We start from the raw sequence: 25,613 nt of genomic DNA on the forward strand, positions 1-25,613 counted from the left end.
CAGCACAGAGGGTCTTGGGGCTGGCCTTCATTTATTCATGAGCCTGGGTGTTTTGATAACAACGGCAATTAAAAACACAAACAGATCCAGTTTACAACGTGTAGCTTCTTCACAGGCATGCGCCAGCCTCCCCACTACAAACCTCCTCTCCCTCCACAATCACAGCAGTACACACCAGCTGTTGATGAGCACAGTGACATGCTTCTGTTTTTTCGCTATTAGAGTTTTGAGTTAGAAGAAGAAAAAAAACAGTCCAACAACTGTGAAGAAGGTTTAGCACTGTAAACGATACTTATACATAAGCCAATGCTACTAATTTACTATAGGATAGACAAGCTGTTTGTCTGCTTGCCTGTATGGCTGTCTGTCTGTCTGTATATGTGACTGTCTCTCTATCCAGCCTTCTTCTTACCAGAAAGACTCTTTGTCCTATCAGTCCTGTGGAGCCTAACTGGCTATAAACACTGCTATAAGACTTGTGTGTCATGCAGAAATTCATTTCATATGTATCGAACAAACGAACTCTTACTTTGGCAAAAGCACTATGAGTTCAGTTAGCAGATGACCTTGACAAATATTACAGCACTGAGGAAGACAGGGACAGAAAGAGAGGGTGAGGGAGAGATATTTGAGTGACAAGGCACTTGGACTAGCGCCTCAGTTGGATCAAAGTTCTGTGCGTCTGTGAAGCGTAATGAAATACTCTCAATTACTGGAGTGAGTGATTTAGTTATGCTGGATGCTTCATAATTGCACAACATACTGGAGGCAAGCCTAACAATTTTGCGGGTGGACACATTCCCAAAATGATAATGCATGCACACTGTTACTAAATGCAATATAAATTCTCCAAATGTTTAAATTATTTTTTAATGGATTTTTGTCCCCTGTAAGAGTTACATGAGTATAGAATAAATAAGGCCACCCCAAAACAAACTTTGCCTATCTGCCCACATACATGTAAATCCGGTGACACAAACGCAAACAATCTAAAGCGCTAAAGTTGTTTTGCTTCTGACAAACCAAGCGCAATTTGGCAGCCTGCTGTATTCAGGCTTGTGTTCATCACTAGAGGGAAATCTACTAGCAGTAGCTGGGGGGCATGGCCTTCCAGAAGTATCCAGTGGGTGTAGCCTACCTGATCATCATCCACAAGAAGCTTGGTGAGCTCTGGCACGGCCCGAGTGGCCAGCTCTGCATCGTCTTGGTAGTTGATAAGATGGACGATGGCGGTCTTCAGCAGCTGTGAGGGCTCAGCCAATCTCTGCACATTGCTCTGCTGGGGGGCGTCACTCTGAGCGGCTGCCACGGGTGTCTCACCCTCAACAAGAGTCTCGGGAAACATGGCAGCACGAACACGCTGAGCTCGAGTGAGTGTGTACTGCGCCTCCATGTCTGTGAGTGGGACAGGAAGTGATGTGGTAATATACCCAAAACATCCTCCAAGTCTTTCTACTTGTAAATGTGTCTTACATCACTCCATGTTGACCTTTGCTGCCCATCTTTTACAACTCAACAACTAATCTTCTCACATTAGTCTGTCATACTAGTTTTTCATAGTTTCCTATAAACTGACATGGAGGTGGGGATTTAGTAATAGCTGTGATTACTGCTGCGGTTTTTAATGCTTATCTTTTTAATAGGCACACCAAGCTACCACCACGTGCGTGTAAATTAATCTCTGCTTGCGCAAACCATGGCTCATCAAAATTTTATAATCCACACTTATCAGTCCCACCTAACACCACCACCACCCAAAAAACATATTAATACTCCAATGCTTTACATTATATACACATTTCCTGCAGCCAATGTCACTGCTATTGTGACACTGCTATTGGCTGCGATCATGCCCTACTGCAAAGGGCTTGGACCAGCTACCCTAAGAAACCCACCTCTCTCACCCTCTAACCTACATACCAGTCTCTCTCGCCCTCTCAGTGACTCACCCCGGTCTCTCTCCTACACACCCCGGTCTCTCTCTGGGTCTCTCAGCCGCAGCTCTCAAAGACATTGCTGTCATAAAAGGTTATGAACTGTGGCAGAGGACAGGATGAATGTATTGGGTTTGCTATGACTTTGAGGACTGTTTTTAAACAACATACTAAAAAGGATTTTCACTGAAGAATCCCCACTTGCTCTTCTGCTGGACCTGATTAGACAAGATTAGCTCTTCACAGACCCTGGGGTTATTTGTGCCCCCTCACCCTTAATCCTGTGCTCCCTGAATGCCATGCAAAAGGCTCAGGAAGTAGAAAATTAATTTCCCTTGAAAGTCTCAGCTCCTTGCAGTGTGCCTCGATCAAAGTCAAAGATGCTAGCCAGAGTCTCTGAGTGCACTAATTTCATGTAATGCACATCATTGCAGAACATGACCATTGTCACAAATGCTTCTGCCTGAAGCTCTGCCCTCTCTGCACACCTTTCCCCCTTCCACCTTCTGATATTCCTGCCTGAATCTCCACCCTCTTGTCCAGCTGACCACTTGACATTGGTCCTTCAAGTTCCACCCGTCTACCTTCCCCTGATTATTATTGCCACCTGTCTTTTATCCCTTGTGGAGTATGGCTGATTATCAAGGATAATAATTTTAGAAACAAAACTTCCATTATGCTTCAACTTAATTGTGTTTTGAGACAAGTAATTTTTCCATTCTTTCAAAGTACTAGGAAACGTATGGTTATGCCTATGGTTAATTGACCATATGTTACAAATGTAACAGTTAGAAAATGCTGAAGCACTTCATTTATTGTATATAATCAGGTTCCTTTCTGGTTTTGCTTACAAAGACCTGCTCCATTAACGTGGGCCACTAAGCTGCTATATCTGAGGTTCCCTTGTCTCTTTGTTCAAAGTTCCCTGTATTAATGCTCTATCTGTTATTGTCACTGTTCTCATTTACCCATTTAGGATCATTGGTTTGCCTACTGCACTCATGTCTCTATGTTTCAACCTCAGACCATTATAATCACTGTGCTGCTTAGATTGTCCTTAATAAAGCAAACATTCTGATTCTCATCCATAACCAGACTGCATAATGTACCTGTGCACTCTATAGCAAAATCTAAAGGACCCTGTAAAATGATGGACACACAGTATACTCTAGATTGTGTTTAACACCATGGTAAATACTTTATAGTTTCAAATCAGCCCTTAGGATGAAGTGGAGGGAGTGTGTGTGAGACAGAGATAGAGTGAGAGATAAAAACAAAGAGAAAAAGAAAAAGATGATAAAAGAGAAATCAGGATACAGGAGGAGAAAGAGAGAAAAAAGAACGAGAGGCAGAGTGAGCAAGAACAGGTCAGAGAGAGAGAGAGAGAGAGAGAGAGAGAGAGAGAGAGAGAGAGAGAGAGAGAGAGAGAGAGACCGACCTGCATTGCTTTCTACCACAGTGCAAGTGGCACTAAACTTCCTGCTGCTCTCGGTCTCGTCCTCGTCGCGCAGGGTCGTGGCCCCAGACTGGATCCCAGAGTCAGAGGTGTAGTAGGTGTGCTGCCACTCCGCCACCTTCATGGCTCCGTCAGCTTCACTCACTGCACACAGACAGAGAGAAACCCAGTGGAATCCAGCCCTCTACATTAGTGATTGGTCAAAGTCACCTTGTTCAAGCCCTTGCAATAAGATGGTATAGAAATAACACAATTGATAGAAATGCAGCAACCACCTAATTTTAACTGGGCAGAGATGTAAATGGAGCAATGGATGTTTCTGTTTGTTTTCTTTGTGTTCAATGGTCAATGGTCTAAAGTGCCTTCTTTGGACATTGTTTATGCTGAATAAACACATGCTGCCCAACCAGGACTGCTAAAACTCATAATAAGACAATGAGTGTGTCTTCATCAAAGAGAACACTAATATCCACCACCATCAATGGAAGTAAATCTCTATAAAGGACTCATAAGATCTTTACTTTTGGCATATAATCGAGGCATCACTTGTGTAATCAGTAATTACCAGTAGACAAACCCAGACACAAACTCATTCTACACAGATAACCAGCACTGCACAGACTTACTTTGCATGGACATCTGCACGGTCCAGTCTGAAAGCCAGCTGTCTGGAAAAGGGAGATGTAGAAACAATGATCTGAGAATAAAATTTCAATAGTATTTTGAAATTTCTTTCAACAAATTTGATCTGGTCGACAGATTTGGACAACACAGAACATTGTTTTGCTTTGTTTATTGAGTTTATTGATCTGTCAACAAAGCTACCAACAATGAGAATTATTTTCCTTTGTTGGAAAAGCTTGTCAGTAGTTGAATTCAAAATACCTGTGTCAGTTACAAACTACAGTTGTTGTTTTTTTTTCAATCACTTTGTATCCAAGCCTCACAAATCAATACTGGGAACAACATTGTTCAACAGTAATGGAACAATATATTATTTATACACTCACCAGCCACTTTGCTAAAATGACCCTGGTTGAATTGTACAGTTAGCACCATTCACAGAGTTTAGCAGATGCCCTTATCCAGCAGTACAGAAGTGAACCCTTCGGTCCTACGCAAATATACACTTTTATGTGTTAGTAGGCTTACAGGGATGTGAAACCATGACTTTGCTCTTACTAGCATCTTCTTCTAGCCCATGTGCTGCTCGTGAATATTTTATATTAGCCCCTCTCTAGAATATCACTCCAGTGCTCAGTTTTTGTCTAGAGAACCAATGCTGGCTGGATAATGTTGAGCTGTAGGCCACTTTCAACCCAGCAGTAACACAGATGTAAAAGCCTCACTGTACAAGCTCAGCCCCCACCTGTGACTACCCTGCCTACCATGTGACTACCCTGCCACTGTGTTAATAATCCATCACATAGGATTGTAGCTGTTTGTTAGTTTTACCCACAGACCTCATCTGACAGTCTAATATAAATTACAAGACACCTGCTACTCAACATTCATCCAACTGAGACGTTGTTAATTAGGGCCTAATTTGGATAAAATCCTAAACATGATTAGCTACAAATAACTGTTGCAAGTGATATAATTAACCATTAGCTCATTTTTAAATCATTAAACACCACTAAAAAAAATCATCATTCTTCTAAAACCACAGGGAAAAAAGACAAATGAGGCAAGCCAGTGTTTAGAGGAATAGCCCTAGTTCTTTCAAGCTGCATTAAAGTGAAGCCAAACTGGATGACATTATGTGACTAAATAACGCTGGTTCTGCCGATGACCCTGCTTTCCAAATAAGTGACAGCATGCAGCAGTTCAAAGGCAAGAACACACACTCGTGACTACCAAACAATGCTATTTAAAAGAGAACAGAAACTGATGCACAAATCCCTGCAGTCCCTAAAGCAGAAGCTTCACGACGCCAGATCATGATGAGCAGGAGCACAGGTGTCCAAGAAGAGCATGGGAAGTGGGTGCTGTGTCAACCCATCCCCACTGATGCTTAATGCTTGAGTATAATTAGGCCAGTGGTAATGGGGTGATGGCATGAGGAGGAGAGTGCTACGCCGCATGAGTGATGTTAAAACAGGTCACTTCCACTGCCCTCCAGGCCACAGGAAAGAAGAGAACTTCACTGCTATTTCTAGAGAAGCATGGCAACTCTCTGTGAATTCATTAAATTCAGTTTCTCAGTAAGTGACTTGACTTATAAACATTTCAGACCCGTAATGGCTTCAGACGGCTACAGTAAATGATGTAATGCAGTAAGACACACAGGTAAAGAAACTGAGTTGCAGTACAGGTTGATCGGTTAGAGTTTTATAATGGAAGGCAATTTTAAATCTTTGCGGATTCGTGTGGAAATAGTCTATTACAGTACTGGCTTGGTAAATTCAACTGCTGCTTATCTGTGATATCTTGAAATGTTCAGGCTTTTTCCAAGATCCCAGATTCAAGACTACAAGAAGGATGAATCCAGACGTGCTTGTTAAATAAAGGTGTCAGACTGAGTATTCCTACTGAATGTGTGCAACAGCATGCCGATGAGGGATAAGAGGAACAAAGGAAAGCACTACTGAAACAAATTCACACAGAGTGACAGACAGGAGGCATTATAGTCTAACAATGGCTGGCAGTTACAGCTAAACAACACTTTTGAATAAAAACACTGAATAATAGACAGAAGTTGAAAGATTTCAGCAACCACACCATCTCCAGGGGTGATGCTGTCTTCTGACAAAAAGAGTGTTGAAGGCACCTCAAAACATAGTTTCCAGATGGAATAAAAAACAATACCCATGACCAAAATTTGAAATATTATAGAAATGTGAACTGAGGGACAGGGGTTGGATTTTTTTTTACTGTGAGCTCCTACTCAGTAAAAAATGACAACTGCAGACGTTCCTTCTTCCAAACTGCACATAATAAAACACAGCATTAAATTAAAACACTTCAAAGCAAAGTTATTTGATGAACAAAATAAACCAGTAGTTAACACATGCTTCTCCAGAAAATTCACAAAAACAACCTTCCTCTATGGCTGGTGCACTGCATCCATGGCTCAACCCTACACCTTGGCATGAACATCCTGTCCCTCTGCCTGCAGACCTCGCCATTGCTGACATGCCAAAGGGATAAAGCGTGACTTAATTCTCACACCACCAAAGTTCATGTATTTCAGTTATTCTTTCAGTATTTGGCTAATTTGAAGCTGGTCAACAGAGCTTCTGTACTAATAATATGACTGATGGAAGTCATGGTGAGCCACTCATGCTTCTGATTTATATTGGGGTGGTGCTCATGCCTGACTTGACTCATCATCTCTATTTGTCTTTCATCTTCGTTCCTTCCAGTGCCCTTCTCTTTCATCCATTCCACTTATAATTAATCACCGTTTTCCTTTCACTCAGTCACATTCTTACCGTCTCATGAGGACATAAAGCATCTGGGAAATTGCTTTTTTAATTGTTGTTATGACGCCATGCACCCTGCATTTCCTGGAACCATTAATTACAGCTAAGCCAAGAATGCAGGCATGCATGCACACACACACACACACACGCATGCGCGCGCACACACACACACATAGAGAGAGAGACGTTGCCACCTTAACTGTGTTGCTAATAGCATCCAGGGACCATCTTTAGTTAACTAAAATGCAATTAAAGCATAGAATTGGTCAAAATGATAAATAAACATTACAAAATACTAGAGATTTGAAGATTGATTTGAAGATTGATGTGTGTATCCATTAACTAACTATTATTAGCATGACTTTGGACTTCAGTACTGTACATAGAGTACAACAGAGTACATTAAGATTACTTGCACAAATTGGAAGTGTGTCATTGAAATGTCAAAGGCAAAGTGCTGTAACTTTACTTTACACTATAGGATGGAATGACCAAACAGGGCCTTTTGGTTTCATGTGAGTTTAAGATGCCATTCTGCTCTAGCCCACTGCTGCAGTGCAACCTGTAGAGGTCAAGGCATATTTCCACTAATGGGACTGAGCACGCTCCCCTGAAGGGCTGTTTGCAGCTCTCACGCAGACAGAAGCTGAGGACAACATTTATATGGGTCACGTATGCTAGCACGGCTGTTATGTTTCCCTACAGTTAATGTGCGTTTCATGGCAGATATGAATCAGTGAATAAATGTTTACACAGAACTATATCTGAATTTCAGTCCATCAGTTAGGCTGCCAGAGTACAAATAAACAGAAATATAATCGATTCTGAACCTGAGAGACTAAACTGCCAAACTGATGTTTGTGTGTGTGTGTGTGTGTGTGTGTGTGTGTGTGTGGGTGTGGGTGTGTGTGGGTGTGTTTGTTTGTTTCTGTGTGTGTGGATAAGTGTGTTACCAGTGATGTAGCTGATTCTAGCAAGATTATATATAAATCAGCAGATGTCATATATTTTATTTGCTTATATCTTCCTTTAACTCAGTTTGAATTTTTCAAGCCACAGGTTTTCTTTTTTACTCACAAGGCTCAGAGAAAGCAGGAAAACATGATGACAGAAGATGAAATATCCTGTGATGATATCACTGCATCATATCCTCAAACAGGCAACATGGACTGCTTTTACACACATGTAACATGTTTGTTGGTGCAGACTACCAGTGAGTCAGCAGACACTGAATAAAACAGCTGATGCACAGATTTTGGAAAATGACATGTGCATGTTTACACATACAACTTCAGTGCAAAGGTTGGAAATAAAATGACCGTTTTCCTTTTTCAGGAACTTGTAGTGAATCTCAGCTGCCGCTTAAGCCCAACCTCATTCAACATTCCCATTAATGGGAACTCCACTTCAGAGGAGTTTGCATCATGTGGTGCCACTCGACATGACCTCTGCTCTCCACAAGCTGGTCCTCCTGACCCCAGCTGAACAGCACATCCTGGACCTGCTGAAGCAGCATAGCCACACCCTGGCAGCAGAAGGGAAATCTAACAATATGAAGTTCCAGAAAACTAAAATCAACATGTCAAACAAGCATTTTCTGCTTCACATTAGGGACTCCATAGACAACTGTACACAACATAAGCAACCGTATACAATATAAGTAAATGTGCACAATATAAGCAACTGTACAAATTATACACAACAACACTGATATTTAAGCAGCTGTATAAAATATTAGCAGAATGTAAGCAAGCTCAAGTATTAACACTGGAGGTTTCAGTGCTTATTAAACATCAGGGAAGGCACACAGGATATTACATGCATTAAAAGCAGTAAATTCATGTTTAAATACCTAATCACAATTTCTATCTCACAGAACCGATTCTCCACTGTTAGTAGTCCATGCAAATATAGCACCTTTCACAAAGCAAAGCTTTGTTCTAAGGTACAAACATCAAAGCACATCCTTGGGAAGGGTATTCTACAGGAAGACAGGGAACACTGCCCGCAGGGCTGAATTATAAAAATTCTCCTTACTCTTCAAAAGTCATGAGAAGCCTCATCTAAAAGATCACCTTAATCTAGAAAAGAGTGATGGGAAAACTAAAACTAAAAAACCAAAAACTATTCCTTCTTAGGATCATAAAAAATTTAAATAATCAGATTCAAAATGTCATTATAATGTACATCAAAAATAAACCCATATCACATGCTAGTACTAAATAAGCAGAGATGTTCTGGCGCTGAAATGACAATCATCACTGTGACACTGTGACACTGACCTCAGTGACTGACATAAAACATAATAGAATAGGTAATAGAAATCATGACTGATGTCAGGAAAGCCACACATATAATTACAGCGCGCACACACACACACACACACACACACACACACACACACACACACACACACACACACACACACACACACACACACACAGATTTTTTGTAGATTTTTCCCTATTACAGGTAAGTCCTACTATAGTTACATTCTTGATATATAGCATGTTTTTCTTTTCTTGCCTTTATTTAAAATCATTACAATTACCCCCTACTCTCACTCACTCCTCTCATTAATCTCGTTGCCCTCATATCATGCTTTAATTAGCATCTCTAGTTGACTAGGGGCATACTGCTGGAATGGAAGACTAGCTGACTTCTAAAAGTGGTGGGTATATATCCAAAGAGGTGGGGCTGTGTCAGCTACACAACATGCGGCATCTGTTAAAAAAAACTCTGAGAACACATAATGTGACATTATTCCATTCCATTGCAAAAATAATTTTGTCTTTGTTTTTCGAGAAAAGAAAAAAAGAAAGAGAGAAATAAAGCAGGGGCACCTTTGGCAGGAAAGCCTAACTGCCACTGTTTCAAAGTGACTGCACACACACTACAGTTAACATTCCTATATTCAAAGTAGCTTTTCCCTATTACAGGTAAGTCCTACTATAGCTATATTCTTGATATATGGCATATTTTGTCTTTTCTTGCCTTTATTTAAAACCCTCATTACTTGTATCTCATTAATCTTATTATCATCATACTGTGCTAACAACAGAATGCACCACTGACCTTTACTCATTGTTATGAGTCTGACGTTGTTTTTCAGTGCAAAAGATTCTTTTGTGATATGCTAGGTCTCTCTATGTTCAATTCTGTCCAGTGCGTATGTGTGCGTGTGTGTGCGTGTGTGTGTGTGTGTGTGTGTGTGTGTGTGTGTGTGTGTGCACGCTTGCAGTAAAGAGCTGTAATAGAAGACTTGAAGGCCACTGGAGTGGCCCTCTGGCCTGAAATAATGGAGTCAGGAAAGAACATAAACAAGAGGGAGGATGTGTCTTTTTTTGACCATTGTTCTAAAGAAGGGCCTCGACCTCTTAACCAAGGCAAACTCATGTCCACTATACCCTGCTCTCCCCCTCTTTCCCTCTCCTTCCTGTAAGCTTCATCTTTGCCATTCATTTGACTCAAATGCTCTGATTTGGGCCCTAAATCCCCGTTTTTCCATTTCTCTCCTGACCCCAGTCCCTCTTCCCTATTGGGGCCTGTGCTCTTAGGCACAGCACTATCAAGCAACTTGAATCCCATGCACCCTACACACCCCATGCGCCCCACACGTCCCACACTCTCCATATGCCCCACTCACCCAAGACACCCCTGACTGCACAGCTGAGCTGCAGGTGTGACATCCACAAGTTTTCATCCCACCCAGAATGTAGCCAGCTGGATGACGCTAGGCAACCAGGGACACAGATTTTAAAAAATAATGAATTAATTAAATACATTTAAACAATTAAATAAAAAAATGTATACAAACAGCATAGTTAACTGCAGATAAATGTAAATTAGACAGGAAGTAAGAAATAAATTTTACAAGTTAAACCAATAAAGTGACTACTTTAAAAGTTGTTTCAAAATATTGCTGAACTGTGCTGGACAAAAACACTACGCATGCACATTCCACTGACCTGCTCGGTAAGCACATATCCCCTGCCAATTTCCTCAGACACTGTTTCACCTTTCTTGCTATAGACTCCCCGATTGCTGTGCTCTCTCAGTGCCGGCCTTTGAGAAACCCTGCCCTGGATGTTTTAGAGTTTTCCCTGCTCTAAGGGCTTGTTAACAGATGGGTTGAGGTAGGTGTGTTGTGGCAGGACACTGCTCTAGAGAAATATTCATAATGCATTAGTAGAGAGCCGAAACACTAAACTACTGTCCTTGCTCCAACACACCTGATTTAGCTCATAAAGAGGGTGATAGATGAAGTTTATGAAAATAAGCCCATGAGGAAACACTAAACTGTACAGTGTTGGGAGGGGAAGGATTCTCATGGACGAGTTCCTTGTAACCCATTGACTTCCCAACCCTACACACTCACACACACATACTCACTCACTCAAATAGACTCACACACACATTGATCCCTTGGCAGTTCCCAAGGCTGCATTTGAGGACGTTTTCAGAGCTCCTGGAATTGAACAATGCCACACCAGCAGACCTGTCATGGGTTTTTTTTTTACCTCCAGCCAGCTGTTGAGGGAGTGTCATAGGAGATATGGGTTTTGAAGTGTACCAGCAAAACCCTATATATGATGTGTGTGCGCGTGTGTGTGTGTGTGTGTGTGTGTGTGTGCGCGCACATGTATGTTTGTCTTTAAGACCGGTATACCTCACTACAGCACGTATGTGTGTTCAGTCTAACATTCACAGTGCTCAACCTGTTATAATCACCTGAGTTATCTATGTATTTTACCTATACACAGTACCTAATGTTTACTGTTTCAATGGCACAACCATTCATGGCATATACTTTTAGTAGAATTTACAGGTAGATATTCCATATTTTAGAGTATTCATTCAATATTTTGGATGTGTGGATGTATTAATTGTATTAATGTATTAATTAGAACAGCGGGTGTGAAATACAATAATATTTAACCCATATAGTAAACAAGTAACTAGAAACTGCAAAGTAAAAACGACACAAAATATTGTAATATATCATTTAGCAGATCAATGCTTCTTCCTGGCTAGTATGAAAGTAGTGAGGTAAACATGGGTAGTTATTCTGAAAATAAAAACTATGTTTCCCCATTACACTATAACAGGACTGAATTGAATAATATTTATTAACTACTATTCTTTTATATAGCATTCAAACATGGCTATTTAAGGTCTACATTTGGGGCAACTGGTACTTTGCAAAGAAGGTGAGGTCTCTGTAGAAAAGTGGGAGGGGTCTGCAGAGAAGGAAAAGGGTGCTGTAGAGGGGGTGGGCTCCAAAGAAGAGGGGATCTATAGAGAAATGAGAGGACTGTATAGAGAGAGTGGCGGAGGAACTTTCTGTAGAAGAGGAGATCTCTTTAGAGGAAGGGAAGGCTCAGTAGAGAAGGGGGCCAACACACTTAGGGTGACTGCACAACTAGGCTTTAGTTCAGCTCGGTGCTGGCAGAGAATGCGTTCCTGCCAGACTCCTGGAGCTGATATGAAGATTGTGTGAGCCTCCCTCACTTAGACCGCGATTACAGAGCATGTGACATTCCCTGTACCCCACAGAGGGGTTTTGCGGTCAGAGGGATGGAGCGAAAGCAGCTGAAGCATGTTGGGAGAGATGCTGTGATAGTGGCAGACCTACGCATTAGGTTTTTCAGCTATATATAAATATACTACATGCTCTGAAAATAGGACCACAAGTATTAGAAATAACATCAGGATCAGGATCAGTTTTATTTGCCAGGTATGTTACAAAACAGACTGACACACTGAAATATTTACAGTTTTACAGATAGTATACAGAACAGGGAATACAGCAGATGTTAACTAAGATAAAATAAAATAAAAGGCAAAAAATATTATTTTTAATAGTAATTGTGATGGATATTTAAAAAAGCATTCTTGACTATGTACTTATGAGCAAGGATGCGAGAGATATGATCATGTGTTGTAGTATATATAGTTTATTACTGTGTGAAATTGATGTCTGCATAAATATAGTGCCAGTTTCAATAATACTAATGGCATATTTAACTAATCAATAACTTAGGAAATAAAGTTATGTGCTTCAGTGAAAGGGGTACTATGTTATAGGTGAGTGTTAGTTCTGTAGCTAGCAAGATAATTTGATTATAAAATTCAACAGTTGACAGTTTGTGATTAACTTCTTAAACCAGCTTCTTACGATGCTTGTTCAAGCAATCTAAATTAATACTGAACAGTGTCACCTAAACTTTATAACTATATTAAACCAGTGTGTCATTATTCACAGCTTCCTTAAATATTTGCTTATGGTCCTGTTTCCATGTGTTAGAAGTTTCCACACCTGGACCTGCTAAACCTGTGGGGCTCATTTGCTTAAGCAAAAATAAAATTGACAAATAAAATCCTTTTTATTAGCACTAAATGAGAAGGAGATATTGCTGAGGTCTCTGGCATCGGGGTCTTGTGCTATAGGTACTAAAAAAAACAAACCCAACAACAAGAGTGCACTGTTACAAGTCAAACTGATTTGGGAATTTTCCAGGTCCAAGGGACTGTCAGACTAAACTGTGAACTGAAATCAAAAAACAGTCCTCTCAGCAGAGCAGCCATTGGTTTTTCTGCAGCTGACAAAGCAGTGTCAGAGCAGGTGGCAAACACAGACATGACAACTCCCAACAACAACCACAATTCTCTCTCCCACTGCAACATGCATCTCTAAACCTCACTAAACACAAACTGGTCTGCTGGGGGTTTGGAGTTTCAGACAGTCAAAAGGCACACGGTGTATTCCAGCACTCTGAAGCAGATTAGGTCTCCATTAATGGTTTTACAAATGCTGGCTAATGCTCCTTGGTTTCCAATTGGCTTTGTAAGAAGTAAAAAGTCTAAAGATAATATGATGTTGTCTCGTAAGGTCCCTATAAGGACAAAGGCTGAAGCTGCATGGCCTTCAAAGCCCGACAGCACCATTTTCTGATATAATCAGAGGAACTTGAGATATCTGGTGATCGGAGCACAGAGATCAACTTCTCAGCCATCTTAAACACAGGAATAAAGGGACAGAACCTTCAGGGCAGGCCAGCTGAAGCCATCTCAAAGCTTTTACTCAGTGATGTTACTGAAAATATCAGGAAGTAGGAGCCCCTAAGGAGAGATTAAATACCGACAGAAAGAGTCAGTGGAAGGCAGGAGGAGGTAACAGATCTGAAGTGTTTGGCAGATTAGAAACCACCAGCTAGGCACTGATTTATGTCTAAATGAAGAATGAGGTGGACCAGTAGATGGGCTCTGTTCACCTGGTAAGACAGACCACAATAAAACACCAAGCAGCACTGCAGTGTACAGATGGGTACAGTTGTAAATGATCCCTCAACTCAATTCACAATTTACAACTCTTACGAGATCCATTAAATGAACTTCTAATGTTTTCTGACTAGCCCCATGAACCCACCAAAAAGGCCAGTTAGTTATCCTGCAGTACAGAGGCTGTTAAAATGCAGTGGCCATGAGAATAAAATTCCAGAGTCAAATCTGAGAAACCTTCAGCGGAAGGTCATTATTTGTCCTCACGCTTATCTACTCCTTTGCCTGGCAAGAACAGCATTCCGGGGAGACCGTTTTGCAGAGAAAATCATCAAACATTTCAAGGCCCAGGTGACAAATGATCTTTGTCAAAGTTAAACTAAAGGGGGAGAACATTCTTTGCAGTGCCATTAATTCTGAGCATTTTGAAAACAGAATCTCCAAAGTGAGTGAGTCTCAGTCAAGGAGCCTTGATGAGGGTACCATGTTCTTTGCTCGCTGCTCTCATGGGGCATTTAGGCTGAGAGGAGGGTTTACACGGGACACGTTAAAAATTATGCACAGCTCGCGATGGCTCTGTGAGGTCACAGACAGCGGATCTTCAGCATCTTGATGCACTTCTGAACTTCAAAGGCAAAATCTTCCTCCCTCCAGTGAAGCCATAAGGGTGATCGTCCACAGTGGGGAAAAAAAATTCCTTTTATCATTCACTTCAGAAATGCTAGCGGCCTCATGATGTTGGTATCCGCAGCTAAATTTAGTTGAGAAATCTGCACTGATATCTAGAATAGGTTTTAAAACTGATGCTTGGTGTCCCCATGAAGCCTTGCTAACTAATGAGGAGGAGAAGGTGGTGATGGATGAGGTTCTGAACATCCTGCTAGTCTCCCATTTCACAACAGCTTTAACACACTGAAATAACCCTCCACTTCTGACACACTGGAATAAACCTCCACTTCTGACACACTGGAATAACCCTCCACTTTGGCTCACAAACAGACACACACAAGCATACACACACACATATCGGTAGGGTGACAGAAGCTTTTTTATCTGTCTTCCCCGTAATCCGATCCCTTTAGCAGGCCGTGCAAATGCAGCAGGTGGATATGACGGATGCGCCTCTCTGCCGCTTGTGATACAGCAGGCTGTGCCTGTTCAAAACAATCGGCTCTCTTGTCTCCAGACACATGTCATGGAGCCTTCCTCCTGCATGAGCCGCAAGAGGCTCTCTAATTAGCGTAAACCTTGTTTGGAGACTACGAGCTCTCGCTTATCACCAAGCACAAAGCAGCATGCCTGCTTATTAAAGAAACAAACAACGAAGGGAAAAACCAGTGACCCGGGGAAGATCAGAGCACGTGTGCATGATGGATGGCTTTGCATCGACAAAGAGTGAAAATCCTCATCACCCAGAAGGCTTCCTTTGGAGCTTTTCCCGGAGGTCTTACGTGGAGGTGGTGAATGGTGAAAACCACAGTGAAACCTAAGACAACTGACGAAACCAACAGACCACAGAAAGAATGCTTCTTATTGCTTCAGAGAAGTACCTGTCTATTAAAGAGTGCAGCCTGGTCAAGGGAGTGACTCAGCCAGCCTGTCTGTCAGGTGTTGTGTGAGTTAATGAGGCTGGAGTTCCACAGCGCTTCAACAAGCTACTTGACAAAGGCCAGCAGCTCTGAATGAATGTGAATGTGTTACAGCTACATTCATTTCACATGTTGTTGACCTCCAGTAATAAGGAGAGAGCCTGTTTAAGCTCAGGTGCTTCACTGGTAAATTCTTTCTGGATCACAGTGGAGAGGAACGACTCTCTGGCCCAGAAGCAGAAGAGGAAGATTAGTTTTACTAACAGCTGCACACAAATTACTTGACGCAGGTGCTAGCAGGCCCAGTACTGTTGCAGCTTTTGATACGGTAAGCCTGTTATCTCATATAGGAACGTCAATTCACAAAACTGCCTTTGACTAATAATAAACACATTTCACATTGTTAAAACCTATGTGTCCCTGCAAAACCTTCACATGTCCAGTAGCTAGCAAAATAGGGGCAGCTATCATAGCTAATTATAATCAGCAATGTGTCAGCACCAGAAAAACAGTTGTCAGATAAGCTGAGGATCTAGTGACTTCATGGAAACAAATGTCCTGTGTCCAACATGCCAGCAGTTATGACATATGACAATGCTGTGTCCCTGTTACAGCTCATTTTTCGTAAAAGTGCTGCCCAGTGAAACAGACACTGAAGGATCTCAATGCAAATGTCTTCACAATGGAACAAAGCTGAACAATTTAGAAGGAATAGGGGGAAAAATCAGTCAGTAAACACAAACTCAAACAAATAAATGGAATACAGCATTGCCATAACGGGCTAATATCATCTACCTGTTACTATGTATTTTCATCTGAATATGCGATACCAATACTGACTCTCTATTTCTTTTTTATTGAAACATTCCAGTCAGTGATTGTAGAAGTACTGCCCATACCCCCAATATGCTAAGAAAGGTAAACTATAGCAGAGTTTATCACATTAAAAGTAACATATTTCCCACTCCTAGTGGACGTAGATGATACATCAAGCTTCTCTGTGTTTCTCTGAAGTCTTTATTACAGTGAACACCAGGGCCTTACAAACTAAACTGCCCCTGTTGGCAGTCTGCTGCTAGGCTTTCGTCATTATTATTTTTCTTCATCATGCTTTGAACAACAGAAAATTGTTGCCTGCCTTGCTAAGCTAGCTGAGTGCCACCATGAATCAGGAGTCAAATCTGCATTGGCACAAAGCCTTTATGCTTTGCCTTAAATTAAATGAGAAATATTGAGTTATGTTTGAACCAGAGACTGAGAGGCGTGCTGTGGGGTGAGGTGCCATCACCACTGAAAGCATCCCCAAACCAAACAGTGTCTCACTAAATGTACAGGACCCTGACACTGCTGCTTACGCACGACAGCCCAATAAATCAAAAGCCTTGTATTCGAAAGGGCTTTATTTTACCGGAATGTCTGCTGGGCCAATACACAGGCAGACAGTCTGTTCTATGCAGGTGTGGGTGCTCTGAACAGGCCCTGATAACACTTTTGTGAACTTACTTTTAGTTGTAAAGAATTTGCATGTTTAAACCTTACCAATGGCACCGTCACTATAAATTCTAGTATAACATTCAAAAAGCCTGTTGAAATAACCATCCATTATGTATTCATAATAAGAGATATGTTAAAATTTCTGCAAAACTTGAGTAATCCAGAACCTTACCAGTGACTAAATCAGGTCAAACTGACATGCACACCTACATGACGAGTGCATGCACACATACAGAGAGAGAGGGGGAGAAATTACTCATAATTAACTTCAAATTCTGCTGCTAGCTTTTATATTGTTTTGTTTTTTGTGGGCTCAAGTTATCATCTGATATATCATTTTTTTTTAATAAAGCCATTTCCTTGTCTGTGACACATAGTAATTACGCTAACACAGTTTCACCCCTCTTGCCAAGTGATCATCTCAGGAGATGAAGCAGACCAAGCAGCCAGGTGTGACTGACTACAGCCAATTAAAGGTGAGTGCAAATTAATTCTTCTGGAGATAAGGTGACAAGATTAAAACACCTTTCAATGTATTCCTTACAATCAGCGCTCTCCGTCTATAAACATTACAAACAACAAAAAGGGAAAAACAGCCATTTTAAAAATAACACTATTTAGGAAGCTGCAAATATGATGTGAGAACTTCACATTAGTAAAAAGAGAACAGATATTGTCTATACTGCACATACACCAGTCACAGAAAAAGCACAAAACAAAGGTGTGACCACAAGGAGAGTCTCAACACCAAGACCAAGTTCAGTCCAAACCAGGAAAAGGCTACTCATATAGAGAGATCCTTTTAGTTCATTATTAGGCATTAGCAGTCACTTAACCCTAGCAGTCTACCAATGACTATATAACAAATGATTTAAACATTTCAGAACAAGTCTCTGGCCCGTACAGTAATGCTGTAATAATAATAATAATATTACCCCTGTTTTACAATGCAGCTTCCTGTCGCTTAACAATTAATTTCCAGCAACTTACAGTGTAACTTCCCTGTATGAAATACTATGAAATCCCCATATGAAATACATATAAAACACTTACCAGTTCCAGTTGGTACTTGTAGGTACAGCAGATGAAAAAAGACAAGAAGGATCAAGAGAGTAATAATTGGCAACATAGTGTAACTTTCTGATATGTACCACATAATTACCTGGAACTTATGGTGGAATGTCCTTGTATGAATTGCAATAAAAACAAATGCTTTTGCCAATGGCAGTTGTGACCATGATTTTTATGCATGCAAGTTCGACAGACAACTTTCACCCACACTCCGGGGATTTATTGTGCTCATGTTTTCTACTTCATTGTATGATTTTGAATAGGACCAAGTCACAAAATGGCTCTGTACCTTTGAAAATGAGCTCCTAGCAGGCGTGTTCATCCAGCACTGCAGTAGCTCACAACAGGCATGCTTTGGAAGGCATGTACTTCATCCTTGAAGTTTCACTGTGTGCTCTGGGATGTTAAAATGGCAGTAAGTTATACTGTAAAGCAGAATTATAAATGCTGTAATATATAGCATATTATAAAGCATTATGCTGTATTATAAAGCCTTACTGATGTTTCAAACATGTCCTTCGGGAACGCTAGGTGACTCTGTGGGTTTATTCTGCAGTGTTATGAAGTCAGAGCCTTTTTTTTTGCCTTGCTAGTGACCTGTAGATTTGCATCATCCTATTGATGCAATTTCAAATGCAACCATGTGAAAAAAAGAAGGGGCTGTAACCACACGCCATGCCGGCGCGACTACAGCCGTTTGAATCTGATACCAAAGAGAGGCGGGACAGTGAGTGAGTGGGCAGGGCTGAAGGCATGTGTCAACCAGAGGATGATTTCAGATGAATGCTTCAAAAGAGCTTTCTAGGTCTAGAACCTGTCATCAAACATGTTATTAGAATCAGCCATAACAGTTTGCATCATTGTTTAATCTTATGGCCAGCCATGCAGGCAATAAGCTCTTCATTCTCTTCATTTTCTCTGTTTTAGCTCTTGAGCCTCCACAAACAACTGCTTATGTCAGGAATGAAAGAATCTCATAGACAGACCTATGCAGATTTCCACTTTAACAGGTATTTTGGCAAAGTCCTACTACTTGATAAAATCTGCCCTTCTTCGGCATGAGATAAAATCTGCCCTTCTTCGGCATCACACTCAGTTCTGCTTTTTTTAGGTATCTACTAAAAGAATACAGTATCATCACTGCAATATTGATGAGAGATATGTGAAGTGAATTTAAGTTAAATCATTAACAACTTGCACTTTTTATAACTCACCTATGCCACCTGAAAAACAACAACAACAACAACAACAACAGTGCTTTTTGGAACTACCTGATGAGCTTGCACATGTTTATACATGATAACAAAAAGGCAGGAAAACGCTGAGCTTTAAAAGCACCCAGCAGTGTTTCAACCAAATCTAACAGAAGGCAAGAGATCAAAGCCATAGCAGGGATCTGCTATCTGCATTCATCAGTGGCCTCATCCCATTAGACATGCTTCTCCTGACCCAGCCAGTCCAGAGCTGCCACCACAGTCATCACACAGCCAGCCCAGAGCAGCATCAGCTAGGTATCTTTGTTTTGATTAAAATGAACTTTATTGCAATTACTCTGTTAGTGCAGTTCATTAGGCAGTGAACACTGCCTTTTGAACCCTGGATGGCATCAAATAAGCATGCAACACGATCCCCTGAGCAGTTCATTGTCGGTTCACTTCCAAACAAACTCTGGTGCTGTTCGTTTGAAGCATGAACACACTACAGCCCAAAAAGGCACTAAACAGACCAAACACACGACATTATGTCACAAGATGCTACTGTTAACACCTGCGTGAGAGAACAAAGTGGGTGGTGGTGAAAATGAGGGAACACATGAAGCAGTGAGGAGGTAGAGAGTACCTCATTTACATTTGTTACAACGAGCATATCTCTACTACACTGGAAAAAACAGACAAGGAAAAATGCTTAAGTATTCAAAATGCACTTTCTGCATCGGAGGAAATATACACACCTCATCCACATACACACCTCACAAGTGCATTCAGCCCCGCAGAGAGTATTGCTGCAGTTCGGTCCGAATTATCATAAAAGCTGTTCAGGATGTGACCATATCCATCCGACTTTTGTTCACATCTTTTGGCTGGATGGTAAATATGTCTGTTTGAACACTAAGCTAACCATAATAGTTTATGATTTTCTGCTTGGATCCAGACCAAGGAAACTGAACTACAAATATAAACCCACCTTCACACACTATAGCAGTCCTCAGCCAGCCAGCCCAGAGCAACCCCAGCTAGTCTCACAGTAAAGTGCAGCTTCAGGACAACAGCAGAGCAGAGGATGGCACCACAATGCAAAAAGCAAAGAGTAAGTGTGGGAACAAGACTTTACTGACCAGGCAATCTTCAGAGAAAGGACATACAAGCTTGTGAATCTGGTCACACCATAAACCTTATACAATGGAAAAAGCATTTGGCCTTATTTATTTTCTTGTTTCCTTTTTTAAATGTTAGCAATTTTACAGCTGGACTCCCAGTGTGGAGTGTTTTTCCACATTATGTTATTTCTGAATGGCCCTTAGCTGTGGTGTTAATGGAGGATTTTCTACTGTGCAATATTGTGCATTTTTAATTAGAATTCAAAAGAATCCTATAAGTATGCAGGTGATGCTAACAGAGAGAAAAAATACTGGCAGAACAAATATTAAACACTTCAGTACCATGAGCAAACATTTGCACAGTTGCATCCTTTTCATTGTTTATCTCTGAGTAATGTCCTGTTCTCACTGCACTACACTCTAGTTTCTTTACACAATGATTCACTTTACACAATGATTCACTGTGGACTACAGAGTTAATCATAGCCTACATGTCCTGCACATGGTGTTCAGTACTTTGGTCTGTCTGCTTTAACTCATCAGGTGTGAATGCTTTTGTGAGCTGACTCACTTAGAGCTAGACCAGAAAAATGGAAAGTCACCTCATTAGAAATCCCTTAAAAGTGTACAAGTGTGCATATGACACCACATATATTAATATTCTATTATGAAAAGCAAGGTCATGGGTTGGACTTCCCAGGAGCACATATACTGTCATACTAATAAACATGTAAGTGGCTCTGGATAAAACCATCCGGCTAGTGCAGTAAATCCGTTGTAATTTTTGGAGTGAAGCAAAGCCATCACTGTGTTCCACATGCTGCTCTGTAGCCACTCTTCCTGTCCTTCGCCCTGTGTTTCTCATCAGCTTCTAGTTCTTCAGCTCAAAATAAACGGCCTCCTATATGACCTTTTAAAGTTCAGCTATGGCTGTTTGCCACGTGAAATTCGTGCTAACCAAGTAATGATCGCATTTAAAGTGTTATTAAAACATGAAAATGTGCAGGACAGTGGGAGTGCTGTGTTGTGTCTATAACGGAAATTGTACCAGTTTAAATACTTTTGTTATATACTAAATTAATATAAATAAATGTCAAAGACCTAATACATTGCCCCAGAAAATTCCTACCAGCCATGTCTGATGATAACAGTGAAGTCTTCTATTTCCATTTGACCATTTCATTTCAGAACCAGTCACATTCAACCATCTTGATGAATAATCCAAACTTTCATTCTCTCAGGGATGAGCATGAGCACATGAGAGAAAACGGCAGAACCACCTTTGCACGCTGCTCATAAGGGAGGGCGCAGCAAGCATATTAGCTCCACTATTATTCTTGGATGGAGGGAGGCAGAGATCGCACTGTGAGAACAGATGGATTTATCATTTTGATGCAATCGACAAGATATCGCAGAAACTGTGCCAAAATGAATTACAAAGGTTGGGAGTTGTAACACTAAATGACCTGCTACTCACAGAGGAGAATCTAAACTTAGAGATCACAAATAATCTAGAACCAAAGGGCCTGAGTGTACAGGTAGAGGTTAATGAATGGAGAAGGACAGTTAGATACTCAGTAAGAAACCATATAGGGTTTTGAAGGTTATGAGGAGTAATTTGTATTGAAATTGGGATGAGACAAGGAACGAGTGCAGCTGGATGGGGGTGATGTGAGCTGAATACCTGGTGTGATTTAAGAATTCTAGCTGCTTAGCTTTCAAAGTGCTGTAGTCTGGCAATGGTTTTGGCAGAGAGACCAATAAAAAGGGCATTACTTCAGCCAAAATGGCAAGTTATAATTTCCTGGATTAGTTTATACAAACTAACTTTACATTCTCAACTTCTGAGTCATTTATAAGCATCCATATGGATCAGTGTTATTAGCCCACCATCCACAAGGCATTTCCTTTCTCCATAATAGACAAAGATAACCAGTAAAGACAGTCGTAAAACTCTGCAATACACATTCATAAAATTTCGCTCTTGTTCCAGTCCAGCAATCAACAGAAAGGTCACTCTTGCACAAACGACATCATTTCACAAGACATTTAGCATAGCTTTACCTGTGGAAACACTCTCTTTGGTGCTATTTTTAATTAATGCGCAGTGATTCAGTAGCCGTGGGCTGACAGGCCTAGAAAAGACAGTAATGTTTGTTATCTTTCATGCAGCGGCGTAACACAGTCTCACAGGGACCACAACAAAGACAGCCGTGGGGAGGGAGTCTGGGGGGCTCAAGGGGCACAAACAGATGACACGATGCCAGCAAGACTGCGGGACATGTGCAGGACAGCGGGATGTGGACACAATAGCACAATGTGGGTAAGGCAGTATCCTGACAGAGGGCAGCAGCCTCACTAGCTCTATGGCTTTACACACCCAGGCAGTAAGACTCATCATGTCAGCAGAGGCACCTGGGACTGGTTCTGATGGAGTGACACAAGAAGGCAGAAAAAGGAGGAGCGGACACAGAGGGAGAGAAGGATGGAGAAAGATGAAGAACAGAGACTGGGGAGGAGAAAGATAAAAGAGAAGTGAGGATAATTTAAGTAATAAGAGGGAGAGACGAACAAGAAGAGTTAGAAAGAAGGGAAATAGTAGTGATAACGGAGAGAAATGAATATATAGAGAGATAAACAGAAGGGAGTGATGAACAGAGATAGAGCAGTCAACTGATGGGACTTGTGCTGCATGGATTGACAGAAAAAGAAAGAAAGAAAGAAAGAAAGAAAGAAAGAAAGAAAGAAAGAAAGAAAGAAAGAAAGAAAGAAAGAAAGAAAGAAAAACAGGGAAGAGTGAGAGAGAGATATGATGGAGAGAGAGACAGAGAGAGAGAGAGAGAGAGAGAGAGAGAGAGGCACATGATGGAGAGGAGAGAGAATGTTAATTTGCCCAGGCAGTTCTTTCCCAACTGAGGCATTAACTGAAATGCTTACAGCAGCAAGTGTGGTACACTGCATCTTCATAGAGTAGTTATCCCCTGGGGATTAACACACACACACACACACACACACACACACACACACACACACACACACACACACACACACATAATCTTAAACACACACAAACACACAAATGGACACACAATGGAAAAATAATTTTTAGTATACATGCATTTTGAAGCTCTTTCACTCATTTGAATTACATGTCTTCAGTAGTCTAAAGTAATCATCAGGTATGATTACATTTTAGCATCTGCTGTTGTGCAGTCACTACTACAGCCATGTAACATCATACAACATAATTTTGCTGACTTGACTGTTCCTACAGAGTTCTTTCTCCAATAGCTTCTGATTAAATACAGACTGTTGTAAGCTTACCAAACACACACTCACACATTGAAACTGAAAGGCAGTGTAACACCACTCAATCAATCTCTTAGAAACAGTTTTAGTAGCAGCAAATCAAGCTGTTTGTGCTCCTTCATCAGTTTCTCTCCCTTATATCGCCTCTTCACTCAGACTATCCACCCCACCACTGTTCTTTCTGCCCATCTACCTCTTTCACCCCATCTGTTCCAAATCATCTGTCTCTCTTATCTTTTTACCTCTGTCTTACTCTTTCCTTGGTTCTCTCTCTTTCTCTTTCCTCACACTATGCTACCTCATTATCCTCAATTAAAAATAGCGTCCTTGCCCTCAAACAATCACGCTGCGGTTATCTCCTCCAGACCACCAGGGTGCAGTGGTGTGGGTTACTCAGAAATCTTTAATACCACTGTAGCAGCAGTCACACTGGAAGTCGGAAAAAGGTCACGTCTGCTCAGGAGTGTGCTAAAACAGTCCACAGCCATGTGCTATGTCACTCTTCCGACAGACATTTCTGATAAGAACACAAACACATCAGCCTGAACCTGAGATTATCTATCCCTAAAATGGCAATGCCTGATACACACACACACACACACACACACACACACACACACACAGAGAGAGCTGAGAATGTAAATAAGAACATGTCTTTCAGACTGTGAATGGGTGACATTTTTAAGATATTCTCCTACTTACACCAAATTTGACTTTAACAACAACAAAGAACATGATTCCTTTGGCAAACCATTCAGGCTCCTCAAGCTAAGGCAACACCAGACATACACTGCCTCTCATCTTTTTTATTTACCTCTAAGCATTGCAGTGTTGATCTCACTGCATCTCCAGGAATTCGTTGCACATTTAACACAGCCAGACCCATCTGGACTATCATTCACAAGATAGCAGCATATAAAATATGAAATACTGACCAAACATCATCTGTTATATTAAACACAGACCCAGAGGAGGAAGTTGAAGCATCCTCAAACCTGCCTGGGACACGCAGAACACATTCAGAGGACATAGCACTCAATCAGAGGACACACACACACTCACACACACCACACAAACTGGCAGGTACAGCACAAGTTTCCCCACTCACCTGATAACATTATTAACCAGAATGCATTTTATTAATTGTAATAAGTGTTGGACATTACACCAATGCTAAAAATCCAATGGTGGTGCTTTAGTAAAATAGCTGTTCTTTTTCCTGGTGCCAGTGGCTATCCATGAAATTAGCTTTTATTTCTCTAATTAGCCAAGCAGGCAGCATTGTGTGTTTGAAAATGAACAGATACAGAAAATGAACAGATGCAGAAAAAGGTTTCATCTTAAGTGGGACTTGAGGGCATATTTGTGAGAATGATATGCCCTGTTTGGGTTATGGCAGTTTAGGTTGGTGGGAGGTAATGTTGTTTTTGAGTTTGCTGTCTTATTTTGACTGTCACCCTGTAAAAAATGTGCATCCAACTTTTTGTAACCATGTAGACAAACTGGGCCAGGCCTCACTAGTGGGCAATACTCAGGAAGGGCACAGAGCTGCTTTGACATTTTCTAATGATGCTGTCTGACAGGGGAAACATCATCACCGTGCTCACTAGTATAAACAGCCAAACCTTATTCCTATTGCCACTGCTCTCTCTCTCTCTCTCTCTCTCTCTCTCTCTCTCTCTCTCTATCTATCTATCTATTACCCTCACATAGGCACAGAACTATGTCAGTAGTTTG

The 25,613-nt window shown here is 41.1% G+C and overlaps 1 protein-coding gene across 3 annotated transcripts in view; it reads right to left on the reverse strand.

Annotated features, from left to right (window-relative positions):
- Positions 1-25,613, reverse strand: part of jupb (junction plakoglobin b) — a 55,746-nt gene that overhangs the window by 23,608 nt on the left and 6,525 nt on the right. Inside the window, exons 2-6 of one of the 3 annotated variants that reach the window (XM_027016070.2) lie at positions 23,505-23,548; positions 22,632-22,702; positions 4,017-4,058; positions 3,373-3,534; positions 1,139-1,395 (exon numbers count right to left, since the gene is read on the reverse strand). In XM_027016070.2, the coding sequence (XP_026871871.2) occupies positions 1,139-1,395; positions 3,373-3,534; positions 4,017-4,029 (432 nt within the window). In that variant the 5' untranslated portion in view covers positions 4,030-4,058; positions 22,632-22,702; positions 23,505-23,548. The remainder of the gene's footprint in view (positions 1-1,138; positions 1,396-3,372; positions 3,535-4,016; positions 4,059-22,631; positions 22,703-23,504; positions 23,549-25,613) is intronic. The other 2 variants (XM_027016069.2, XM_027016068.2) reach the window with 2 other exon arrangements.

This window comes from Electrophorus electricus, chromosome 8 (genome assembly GCF_013358815.1).
Source record: "Electrophorus electricus isolate fEleEle1 chromosome 8, fEleEle1.pri, whole genome shotgun sequence".
In the NCBI taxonomy this organism is placed as follows: Eukaryota; Metazoa; Chordata; class Actinopteri; order Gymnotiformes; family Gymnotidae; genus Electrophorus; species Electrophorus electricus.